Below are 12894 nucleotides of genomic sequence, written 5' to 3' on the forward strand. Positions count from 1 at the left end.
CCCTGCCCAGCGCGGCGCAGCGCGGCCCGACTCGGCCTGCTGTCATGGAGGCGATCCGGCAGGCCGCGGTGGCGGAGGATGCTGTGCGCTACTGCCTCTTCGCGGCCACGGGGTCGGCCGGCGAGGCGCTACTCCGCCGCTGCGCCGAGGGCGTCGCGGTGCGATTCGCGCCGCTCCTTGCCACCTATATCTGGCAGAGACAGCCCTTCCGTCTGCGTTATGTGCCGCCGCGGGGTGAGCCTCGGGGGACGGGGGGTGAGGGGAGCCAGGGAAGCGGGATGTGTGAGGGAAGCCCGGCAGGGCGCTGAGCCGCCTCTCTTCGCCCCTGGCCAGGCGAGATCCCGGCGCACCTCGGCGGCACCACGCTGTTCGGAGATAACGTGGAGGATGAGTGGTTCATCGTCTACCTCGTCCGGGAGATCACCAGGGAGTTCCCGGGGCTGGCGGCCAGGTAATGGCTCCGACCGCCGCCGCGGGCCCAGTGCTGTGCCCGGCGGTTGGGGCATGGGGTGCGAAGGGACCTCCTGACGGGAGGTCATGTCTTAACGTTAAAATAAAAAGCAGACATGGCTTTGGAAGTGCGTGTTAATTGTGTTGTGTGAGACTTTCTCTGATAAGAAACCAATTTCTGCTTGGCCAGGATCGATGACAACGATGGGGAGTTTCTCTTGATAGAAGCAGCTGATTTTCTCCCAAAGTGGCTGAATCCTGAGAACAGTGACAACAGGGTGAGTAAAACTTACGTACATGTTGCCAAGTGGCTCGCAATGGATCTTTACCAGTTGGAGTTTTCTCTTGAACTTCTATGTAACCAAGTGGTCTGACTGCCACTGAAAATCCAGACTGCTGTCTAGCCCTCAGTAGTGAAGAAATTTCTGGTCAAGGCTCAAGACTTGTTTTAATTAACAACATAGTTTTTTTTCAGCACAGTCTTTTATTCTAGTTTTAATGAGCTTCTTTCTGCTTGCCGTGGATGTTGAACGAGAGACCTAACCACTGGAAATCTCTGATACTTGATTTACCTGTGTGCTCTTGTAGAATGCTGTGTAGAGTGACTGAGAAACTGCTGTAGGGATACCTGGAAATTGTTGCAGGTATAAGGTTGTTCTTCTAGAATTGGTTTGTTGATGGAAGAAAGAAAGAGAAATTTCTTACACGTTTTTATGCTAACAGCAAATGTTCATATGGAGACTGCAGACCTTCCTGCTAGGCTGTGAGTCTGTGTTGTTCAGCTGGATCTGACTCTATTAATTAATTCTTTAATTAATTATGACTCTGCATAATTAATTCTTTATGGGTTGTCCCATAATGAAGAGCTGACTGAACTTTTTGAAGCTTGCTACTTGTGGTGGCAGATATGAAGGCAGTGAAGCTATCGTGCTATTGATTGATCTGTAAAATCAGTAAGTTTGACCAGCTTTCCATTTCCTAAGTTACTCCACTGCAAGGAAGGCTTGAATAAGACTGGAACTATTGAAATGTATTTGGCAGTGTAGTACAAACCTACAGTACTGCACTTAGGAGCACTCTTAGATCCTCCTGAACTTTCTAGCTCTAATATAGCCACTTGTGTTTTTTCTACCATATTCTTGAATGCTCAGGCATAAGGTTTTGCTGCCCTCAGAGTGGGGAATGCTGGAGTGTTGCTGACTCTGTGGGGAGACAGACTGACTCTGGCATAACTCCATGAGTGGACTCCTTCACCTGGAGGTTGCAGCCAGATCGCCTTGCTGTTGATGATTGCTAGAAGCTATGTCACTGAATTTCTTGGCTATGGATTGTAATGGGAAGAACTTAATTTTTCATGAACAAAGATTTTGGGTATTTTTGGTTTTGTGTTTTTTCTTGCCAGAAGACTCTTGGAAAGAAAAGGGGTGGAATACAAAGCAAAAATGAGTTGCAAGCCTGTAGCTGGGCTACCAGGACCATATTTTTCTTCCGTTTAATGGAATGGGGAGAGTGAGGGAATTGACAATATTACATTCAGTTCTTGGGATCAGGATCCAGCAGAGTTCATATGTAGCTCCTGAAATCATAGAATCATAGAACAGTTAGGGTTGGAAAGGACCTTAAGATCATCAAGTTCCAACTCCCCTGCCATGAGCACGGACACCTCACACTGAAGCAGGGACACCTCACACTAAAATAATAAAATGTGTTGTGTTTAAACAGTTGCATTCGTATATTAAATTAATTTCTCCATTGTTTAGTGTGTGATTGTTCTTACTCTGTCTGATGACAGTGTTACTATCTGCCAGGTGTTCTTTTACAAAGGAGAACTACACATCATTCCACTGTCAGAGAGTCAAGAGAAGGAATACAACCCATCTGCTGACAATCTGACAATCTCGCAGGCATTAACACTGTTATCCAACCATTCGGAGGAGTTCCTGGCTGCAGAACCCATTAGAACAGCAGTGTATAAACGCATCAGTGGGTATGTGGGTGTTTTATTTTGGTCTTCTGCAACAGTAAGTTTTGATTCTGGGCTGTCTGGCATACTTTCTGTTAGATGTGATAAAATTGCTTCCTTTTCAGAAGCCACCAGCTGGAGTTTTTTTGGTGGCATTCTTCTAAAGAGGGGGACCACTGTCCTGTAGACTATGCTGTGATCTGGGGGCTTTGAAAGTGGTTCACTGCTATGACGCCACACCTGACAATGACAAGAGTTATTTCTTCCTTCACATCCTTCTTGTACTGAATAATCTGAAAAGTTCTGTGAGCCTTTAGGAGCCTTTGCAGCGGGAGGAAAGAAGATTACAAACTAAAATGTAGAACTAGAACACTTTTCAGAGTGTCAACTTGTCACAGTTGTGTTCAGCATTGTACGTTATTTCTTACAAGGTTTTGGCAGTGTAAGCCAGGTGACTTCTGCACTCAGTGCAGTGAAGGGTACTGTATAGATGGACATGTAGTCAAGTTCACAGTGATTCATTTTACTGCTGTGGGAATTAAATTTAATTAGATATTTATATTTGCATATATGTATATATACAAGCAGACATTCCAGATGTTAGGTTAGCTGAGCTTTAAATTTAGTTTAGAATGATGTTCTGGCACTTGGCCCATAATAATATTAAAGCAAAAAAGGGAATAATAATTAATAAAGGGGTGGTTTGGGCTTGCAATACATTTACTACACTGTGTTGTTATTGTGTGATACAGGTATCCTGAGAAAATTCAAGCCTCGTTTCACCAAGCCCACTGCTACCTTCCAGCAGGCATTGTGGCAGTGCTGAGGCAGCGCCCTTCCTTGGTGGCTGCAGCAGTCCAGGCCTTTTACCTGAGAGATCCTGTGGATTTACGAGCATGTCGCCCTTTTAAGACTTTCCGTCCCGAGGAGCGTGTGATGACCATAGTAAGCGATCCTTCTAATGCAGCTTGTCATTTAATTAGGTTCTGTAGCTGGCAGAAGTTCTGTGGTCAAGTGATATAAATATGTAAATTTAATTTTTAAAATAGCGCATTTTCTGATTTTTTTTCTTTTGGCACTAGACCTGAATTTCTAGTTCATGACGCTAATAGCTTTTCTGCCTTCAGATTGACATGGCTAATCATGAGATAAGTGTTTCTGAAATCAGAGGTTACTGCTGGTAGTTCCTCTGCTGAGATGGCGTGCTAAGTAAATTGACCTAGTTCTGTGATCAGAGCAATTTGACAGCACTGCCAGCCAACACAGGGAGTTGCTCCTACAGCCACTAGCTGTTTATTCCAAGGCTTTTTACTTTCTCAGCTGTGCTTACACAGCTTTGTGAAAGCTGTTTTATGAGGTGCTTTATGAGCATTCTCCAAGCAGTGTCATATCAGATAAGTTTGGATTACAGAGTAATACCCCTAGACTCCTGAAAATAAGAGTTGCAGTCAAATTCTAGACTTCTAGACTGTTGAAATCTCAGCTTTGGTTTTGTCAATTTGGGACAGTACTTGGCCTTTTTTAAAATATACTTTGTTGGCATGAATGCTGGGGCATTTTTCTGATGTATTTAGGCTGCATGAAGTCTATTCAGATATGTCAACTTGGAATATACTTTGTGACATCTGAAAAGCAACAATCTTAGGTGAATGTGTCTAAGATGTATTTTGACTACAGCCTCAGATATCATCTGTAATATATGTGCTCTAAAGCAAAATTAGAGTGGTTGGAAGCTGATGCTTGTACACAAGATAGTTACACTTCAGTGAGTGTTTTTCCTTTGCTCTGGCTTTTTCAGGTTACTTTCACAAAGTGTTTATATGCTCAACTGGTGCAGCAGAAGTTTGCTCCAGATAGACGCAGTGGATACACACTGCCCCTCCCATCTCACCCTCAATTCAAAGCCTATGAACTGGGCATGAAACTGGTAATTATTTTTTCATGTGTTTTGTGCTTAGTCTTTAGTTTGCTTGTTTACCTGTGCCTAAGAAATGACTCTTTGCTTGTATGTTGCCTGCTTATACAGAAAAATGTGAGCAAATTCACAGCTGCCATTTTTCTGGAAGTACAGAATCATAGGAGTTTTCTTTTATAGAACAGAGCACTCTTATACTTCCATAGATTATAAATACAAGTAAAGCCTTCATGCGTATGTAAGGAGTGGCTTGTGCACTATAGGTCTGTCTTCTGTGTTGCATTGCCGATGTAGAGAAATTTTGCAAAATTAAAATGATCCATTATTGCTGCAGAAAGAGAGATTCCAACTTCCAAAACAAATACTACTACCTGACATGTAATTGGGATTGGCATCTGCTTCTGAAATGTCAGCATCAGGAATGCAACGATAGTCAGGTTTTTATGCAGTCATTTAAAGGCGCACTTAAATTTGTCACATCTTGAGAACCTTTTTTTGCATCTCTTATGCAGGCTCATGGCTTTGAAATTTTGTGCTCCAAGTGCAATAAAGTATCTCCTGATTCTAAGAGAAATGTGTTGAGTGGTCCTCTGTGGGAGCGATTCCTCAGCAGCCTCAAGGAGAAAAATTATTTCAAGGTGAAGTTGTGTGTGTCTTTTAAACATTCTGGGAAAAAACATGGTTTAGCTTTTGAACTTGGGTTAGTAGTTACAGCAAGGAAAGAAATTTAATGCTTCTCTCTATGGAAAATGAATGAATGACTTCAACAGAGGTATGTGCAGCTTGTTCCCCTTTGAAATTAATTAATTTCTTTTTGTAATAAGGAAAAAGCAGGATTTGGGGATGAATTTGTTCATCTAAAGAAGGAGTAGATACTTGAATAAAGGAAACCCCACAGTATGTTTGTCTGTCGTTATACATATTTTCACTGTTCTACCTCTAGAATTAAATATTCTTAAAGGTTTATACTTAACATCCATAGTCCCATTTGGGAGCTTGTAAGTGTATTTTTTTGTTCATGGTTGGTTTTTTTTGGTTTTTTTTTTTGGTTTAAAGACGCCTTTGACTACATGTTAAACATCTATGAATTTAACATAAGTTGACTACTTATTTGAAGGTTATAAAATTTGACAATTCTATCAGCATGTTTAGGTTAGTATCTTTTAAGTATAGGAAAAGGACAATATTCTTACAGTACTGCAATGCCAGTTCTGTGGGTAATTCCTAAACAACAGATTTATTCACAATTCCTGTACAGTTGTAACATGGGCATGGTAAATCTGCCCTCCTGTGGGAATCGTAGTAGTCTTTGATTGTTTTTAGTGTATACCATATGATATTGCAGCATAAGACTTCAGTTCATACTTGACTGCAAAAATACTTTATTCCCATTCCCTATATTCTGTTCCACGTATACATGGCAAAGCTGTATTACTTGTTTGATTTTCTCAGCACTAAATTTCTGTGTGACAAATTGTTGTTGTTATGAAGCTTCCTTGTGAAAAGGAAGGGGAGGGAGAATTTTTTGGATTCATACTTGTGACTTGCATTAAACAGGGACAAATGGAAGGATCTGCTAAGTACTCGGAACTGTTGCATATGGCAGAAGATTACTTCCAGCAATCTGTTCCCAAGCCAGAAAGGTAAGAGCTACTTGAAAATCATGAGTAATCATACACAAGTACTTTTTTAATACTCATTACAAATAGTCTGAACTCTTTTCTTCATTGCACGCTTAACATGTGGCTAGGGCGTACGGATATTAGTTCCTTTAGAATACTCTCTACTAGTAGAAGTTATTGCTTGAGTAACTATCTTGGTTTTGTAAAATGCTAAGCTATTCCAAGTGGGTTAAGAAGTGACTGAAAAGCATCATTTGGTTGGTTGGCTATAGAAAGTGTTTAAAAGTTTAATTGAAAAGGAATCCCAGTGAATAATAAGTATGTAGTAATCTGCTTCCTTTACTCAAGACGGGCAGCTGGCTGTACATTTCTCCAAAAGATCAAATGCAAAAAGATTCATTGCAAAAAGATCTGAGGGTTTGCCAGCTCGTAATATCTTGACTGTTAGTTGCTTGAATTTCCAGTCTGTGCTGTTTGGCAATCCTAATGTTTACCAAGATAACATAAATACAAAGAACAAGGGAAACATAAGAAATAGGCTTTGGAACCATCAAGAGGGACATAGTAATTTATTATGTCTTGTTTTGACTAATACTATTTGTGCACTATTCTGGTACTTCCCACAAATTCACTTATCTTTTGATGTATTTGCACAGAAGGAATAATGGCAAATTTGAGTGTGTGATGCCATTGGCACTGTAATGCTAGTAAAAATACATTTTGGTAAGCTGATTTTTTTATCTTCTAGCTGTGTTGAAGTGAGCCCAGGTGATGAAATCCTGACGTTGCTACAGACAACAACCATTGATTTGAAGGAACTGGAGAGAGAAGCAGCTTGTCTTCCTCCAGAGGATGGTGAGCATAATGGGAGTAGGACTATTCCAATCACAAATGATTATTTGGAGGGGGAGAGGGTGGATGTTCACAGCAGTGTAGCAGTCTTCATATCTACTTAGTTTGTTTGCTATCCTGTGACTGCTACCAATGGCCTGTCATTTAAGATTGAGGCAACCATTTCATTGTATAAGCCACAAAGCTTGGAGTTGTGAATTGGCAAGATACATAATCCAGTTTCTGGTTTGATACCACTAGTTCAGTAACACCATGCACACTTACGCCAGACCAAGTACTTTGTGTCAGCTGTCTACCACATGGAAAGTATTTAAACATTTTGTAATAATAAGCCAATTCCAATACTGACAATACAAAGTTAATTACTGTCTTGTCTACTCTGATGGCCAATGTAAGGCCAGCATAAACTTTGTATAGCAGATTTCTTTTTCAGTCATTTGACAGAAATGTAGTTGTTGCCAGTGTCTAGATTTCTGAATGATGCACACAAATCCACATTTAGTGTTAATGATCGTAGTTGAAGTGTGACTAGAACAAGATCTGCTAGTTTAAGCTGCATGTAAAATGGAGTTTCAAAGTAGTAAAATGAAATCTGAACTCTCTTCTGCTCAGCTTCTCACTGCCTTGTACCCTCTGTTATCTGGTATCATTGTGAAAATGTAGTAGTGCAGAAATAAGCAATCAAATGTTAGCAGTACTTTCAACTACATGGATTGGGCTTTGTGGGTTAACAGACTTCTGCAGAATAACATATAATGTCCTATTTTCTTTCAGATGACAGTTGGCTGGAGCTTACACCAGATGATCTAGATCAGATGCTGAAGGAGGCAGGAAGTGAGTCCCTTCAGTCCTCAAATGAGGAAGAGCAGAAATATGACTTGGAGACAGTTGCTGAAAGTATGAAGGCTTTTGTATCCAAAGTCTCAACACATGAAGGAGCAGAAATGCCATGGTAGTAGTATTTTTAAGTTTGGTGTTTGGTGTAGAATGTGTTTGCATTCTGCTGCAGCTTTTTTGTTGACTCTATTGCAGAGAATTCTACTTAGCAGAGGCCTGAAACAAACCCAAGTTAGTAGTGAATATATGGATGCTTTTAAACCAACTTGGTGACCACTCAGACACTGGTACAGGTAAAAATGCTGGAAGTTGTGCTATTTCAGCTGTACTGGGCCTTTTTTTGCACTACTGAAATACATAATGTACACCTGGAAACGGGAAAAATGAATCAGTGTGGATCCCTATCGTTGCTAATAGTGGAAGAAAAGTGCTAACTGAAGATACTTAACTATTTGGACAACAGCAGAATGCCAGTAGTGTGAATGTTGTGTGAGCAAGTCTTTAATTTAGAAAAGTGTCAGTAGTGAATTGTCTAGGTTCTTTTTAATAGATTTAATACTGAGTAAATAATGCTGTGTAAGCTGTAGCAAGTGTGTAGGGGTCTACTTGTAGCTGTTGGATCCTTCTTAATTAGTGTTAGAACTTTTTTAATTAGTATTTAACTAATTCATGTTTAATTAGTGTCTAAGTTATCATGTACTATTTTTCCAGTTATTTAAAGAAAAAAGCCCCACAAGCAACAAACCCGACCAAGTCACTGAGCCTTGAAAGAGATCAGAATGAAGCTTTTGGTGTTCTTTCTAGGCAGGAAACCTCAAGATATTCTCAGCATTTTAAATCTTTGTCTAAAGTTCCAGTCCTTCCTTCCAGAAGGATTCAGGCATGCTTGTTTTGGTTGTCTTCAGTGCAGTATTTGTTTGACCATGACAGATGATTAAAGTTGTTGGGTTTATTCCCTCTGAATTCTTCCACTTGCTCTTTCATTTCTGACTCATAGAGGCCTCAGACTTGTAAGCACTTCCAAGACCATCAGTTCAAATATTGCAACTTTAATCTAGGCTCAGGAGGAATCAGTATGCCATATGGCTTATGCCTAAGTGGGGCTTATGCAAGCATAAAAGCTTTACTTATTTAAAAGTATTTTTATATTTTAGGTCATCTGATGATTCCCATGTTACCTTTGACGTAGATTCTTTCACGAAAGCATTAGACAGAATTTTAGGTGAGATTTGCTTCATTATTCTTTTGTTTTTATCAAATTATCTCATGGTTACTCACCTTTCCTGGGTCTTCTCATCATCCATGGGCACTGCGCTGATTTGCTTGGTATCTGTACTAACATAGGGGCAGATTCAGAAGAGCTGGATTCTGATGATCTGGATGAAGAGGAGCAGTTTGATTTCTCGGATGAAGATGATGAAGACTTCGATGCTGAAAATCAAAGGCCTGACCAGGAGGTATCACCTAATGAACTTATAGGCAGTCTCAAATCATACATGAATGAGATGGACCGTGAACTGGCACATACCAATGTTGGTAAAAGTTTCACCACCCAAAAGAAAGGGGTAAGTTTGCTTTGAGTTTTAGTTTGTAGCATAATAATTTTGAGAGCTTCAGTAGGAAATACGCTAAAAGTGGTCATTCTGAGTAATGTGAGCAGAAACTTCTGTTTTCTGATCATGTGTGAACTAATTACTAAAAAAAAATGTAATCCCATGTCTAAGAAAAATGTGCTGAAGTTGCGCCATGCTTTTTTTTTGTTTTTTAAGCAAAATATTTAAGTTTTAACTTGCACATTGTTTCCAAAACTTAGTTTAATTTCCCTGTTTTACTCTGGTTTAGTAGTAAGGCAGACAGCAGCAGCTTGACTTCTTGTGTTCCTGTAGTTCTTCAACTCCCATAGGAAGCTGAGCCCCAACTCAGTAACCCTTTCCATCTTTCTCTTGGAACTTACTCTATATAATGGCAAGTGATAATTTTTAACTGGCATGAGCATTTGGTGACTAAATTCCTGTCTGTCAAGACAGTGTGGAATGTACTAAGCTTTGTTGGCTGCAGAACTGTTTCCTTGTGTCATTTCTCTTTTTGGGGTTTGTTTGTTGTTTTTTTTTGTAGTTGGGTTTTTTTTTAAATGTTTAAACAATTTGATAAACTTTCTCTTTATCCTCACCATAGGCAAGTTCTGTTAAAGCAGCTAAATGCGAAAGTACTGGCCATGATTCTGGAGCTGAAGATACTGAATTGACACCAGTTGATGTGGATATGAACCTAGTAGCTAATTTGCTTGAATCCTATAGTGCTCAGTCTGGACTGGCAGGCCCCACCTCTAACATTTTACAGAGCATGGGTGTGTATTTACCTGAAAATGCAGATCGTACTGGCTCTGTCGAGCAACAGAAAAAAAGACTGTCTTAATTCAGAAGACATGGCTGTTTGAGAAATGAGCACAGAAGGCCTAGCAGTGTTTGGAAGAAGAGACAAAAGGTTTGAATTTAAAGCATTTTATGCATTAGTTATGTGTGACTTGAAAGATGAAAAGTGAATTTATCTGCAAAAGCCATCTGGATACTATCTTGGATAGGAAGATTTTTACAGTGCTAATGTTTTCAGAAAATTGAAAAATGATGTGACTTGAATTAAACTTTTATTACAAATTCCATCTTCAGTTTTTCAAATCAGTGATCCAATTTGGCATACTTCTAGAATGTCCTTTTACCTTTTACTAGGAGGTTTCAATATTGGGAAAGCAGTTCATGTTCTGAAAAAGCTGCTGCCTTAGGGGAAGATGGAGGAATACCATCTTACAGGAGCAGTGTTCTCTTGTGGATTTGGGAATGCTGGTTAAATGTTCAGCAGACGCTTAATTGCTTTTCCAAAAGTACAGTGCTTCATTGTAAGAACTTCTGATAATTACTGAAAGAGTCTGTTCTGTATTAACCAGGAGGATTTGAAGAGTAATTGGTTTGAGGATGTAAATATTGGCTATAAGTATTTTTGAATTATTTAAATATTTGAATTATTTAAATAAAAGCAGAAATATAACTTGATTACTGGAGATTTTTTTTTTTTCTTTGAAGGTATAAATGGCTTCCTCAGTGCAGTATTGGAAGTTCTTGGAGTTAAAGCATTTTCATAATTGGGCATTTTTGCAATTGTTATTGCTGAATGTTGCTATCGTGCCAGCAGTAGCTGTATGTGAGCCCAGTCTGAACAGTTTTGTTTTGTATTTCAGTGAAAATGTAGCTAGAAGGCGTTTGGCATGTTGCTGTCACATGGAATGAAAAGTTTATTCTAGATAGTAGGATTTAGCTTTAACAAGATAAACTTGGAATAAAATACGTAGAAATTCTTGATTTACAGACAGCAAGAATGCAGTCCTGCCAGATGTGAGTGGGTTTCTACCAGATTCTGAATTGTTTTTTCTTTATTTTCACACAACAATAAATTGTCTTAACTGTTAGAAGAGAAGCTTATTGGTTGAGTTTTTTGGGGGTTGGTTGGTTGGTTCTTTAAACATATTCAGAAAAATAGCATTCAATGATATAAAAGCCTGGTTGATCCTGAATGTGCACCTAATTGCTTTTTAAGTACACTATTGCTGTTAGTTTTAAGGTTCGGAGTCCATTTAGTTGGAGTATTCGTTTTAATGTTTTTGCATGTTAAGTGTTGGCATTATTTTAGCTGACAAAGCAGAAAGTAGCAAAAGTTGTTTCTGTGTAGGACTTGGACATTTGTTGGGTGATGAGTTTCAGTATAATCTGAAAACGTGCCAACTGAGTTTGACCAATACATAGAAGATTGTTTGAAAGTCTCACACTGGCATGTTTCATTGAAATTAATGAGACCTTAACAATGTACAATGAATGCTTGCTTACTGACTTCCCTATTGAGCTATGCTCAGGGGTTGTTGGTCTGTGGTTTTGGTTGTTTTGTGCTTTTTTTTTTTCCCAAATTGATGTTTGTTTTCTCAAATGACAAATATCTGGTAAAATGGTACAATGTCATATCTATTAGAGATTCTGTATGTGAATGCATGGAATTAATGTGGATGAAGGGTATGATGACAATGCTCTCTCCAGATTTGTCCTCCATCAATGTTGTCTGCATCACTTTTTCAACAGTTTAGGGAGAATACTGCAAGTTGGACAGGGGTTAGAGATGGACAAGAGTTAGGATGTATAAAGATGTTGCTACGGTTCAAGGAGTTTGGACTGCAGAGAGGTGAAATGAGACTGAGTTGGACAAATCTACACTGGAAAAAATGGGGGTAACAGAAGTTCTTGAATCTAAGAGATAGGGACAGCCAGCAGTCGTGCAAAACAAATGTACTTGAACCTTAAAAACAGTTTATATTTGAACAGAGAAGGTAAATAACAAACTGAGAAATGGATGAGTAGTAAGATCAAGTTTAGATATTTCAAAAATTCAATTTCAAGAACATGATCACATTTAAACTCTTTTGTGGCCTGTACTATACAAAATGTCAAAACTGATCAAAGGAATCTTCTAGTGTAGTATGTGAAGAAAACTTCTAAGCCCATGTCCAGAACAAGATGCTCTTTTGGAAGCACGTCAGTTGATCTTGCTTCTGAGATAATCTTACTTTTCCATGAGTTGGACTGTTATTTCTCTGGGGCTGTAGTTATTCGAACTATTTAGATTTGTTTAGCATCTTCAGAGTGGAGACCTTCAAAACTCTGGAATTGCTCACAAGAGAATTTTCCATCAAAGAAAGCATTTTCATGCTGCCTCTTCCACTGCTCTGAAGGAACATATGAAGCGTTTCTGCTTTTAATTTTGAAGGAGAGTATTTTTAGTGAAGGAAGTCTGATGGAACTAATTTGGAAGAGCAAGTGCGGTGTGGTTCTCTTTCAATGAATTGCTATTAAAGTTTCCATTATATTCTAAATTAGTTTAACTGGAACTGCATTCCAACACAATTTATTCACTTTGCTCACTTGAGCGTCTGCCTTTTGTACAGCCTTGTCCATCTTAGAACTTCCTGACCTTTCCCAGAAATGTAGTTTTCTTGTTTGTGGCTTGACCCTGAAGCCCCAGTTCTGAATGGTCTAATTGTTTACTGGTATGTTTCAATCAAAACAACAAATAATGGATCTTTCAGCTTCCATACAGGAGATCAAAACTAATCCAGGGGACACCAGAGACCTTTACCTTGTTAAAATTCTTCTGAACACCTGGGCAGTTTGGCTGTTGCCACTCTTTCCACCAGTAAGCTTTATGGAATAGCGAGGAGC

At 39.3% G+C, this 12894-nt stretch overlaps 1 protein-coding gene across 1 annotated transcript; it reads left to right on the forward strand.

Annotated features, from left to right (window-relative positions):
- The first annotated feature begins 5 nt into the window (after nucleotides 1–5).
- Nucleotides 6–10647, forward strand: ECD (ecdysoneless cell cycle regulator). Its single transcript, XM_062611557.1, has 13 exons — nucleotides 6–234; nucleotides 334–451; nucleotides 641–728; nucleotides 2259–2437; nucleotides 3166–3358; nucleotides 4212–4340; nucleotides 4841–4966; nucleotides 5886–5971; nucleotides 6699–6805; nucleotides 7577–7754; nucleotides 8794–8861; nucleotides 8984–9204; nucleotides 9815–10647. Exons 1-13 carry the CDS (start codon nucleotides 45–47, stop codon nucleotides 10052–10054), a joined length of 1923 nt encoding a protein of 640 aa, XP_062467541.1. The 5' UTR covers nucleotides 6–44; the 3' UTR covers nucleotides 10055–10647.
- The last annotated feature ends 2247 nt before the right edge of the window (nucleotides 10648–12894 follow it).

The sequence above is a fragment of the Pezoporus occidentalis genome, unplaced genomic scaffold, assembly GCF_034315485.1.
Source record: "Pezoporus occidentalis ecotype Australia unplaced genomic scaffold, CSIRO_AGI_Poc_V1 ctg155, whole genome shotgun sequence".
Classification (NCBI taxonomy): domain Eukaryota; kingdom Metazoa; phylum Chordata; class Aves; order Psittaciformes; family Psittacidae; genus Pezoporus; species Pezoporus occidentalis.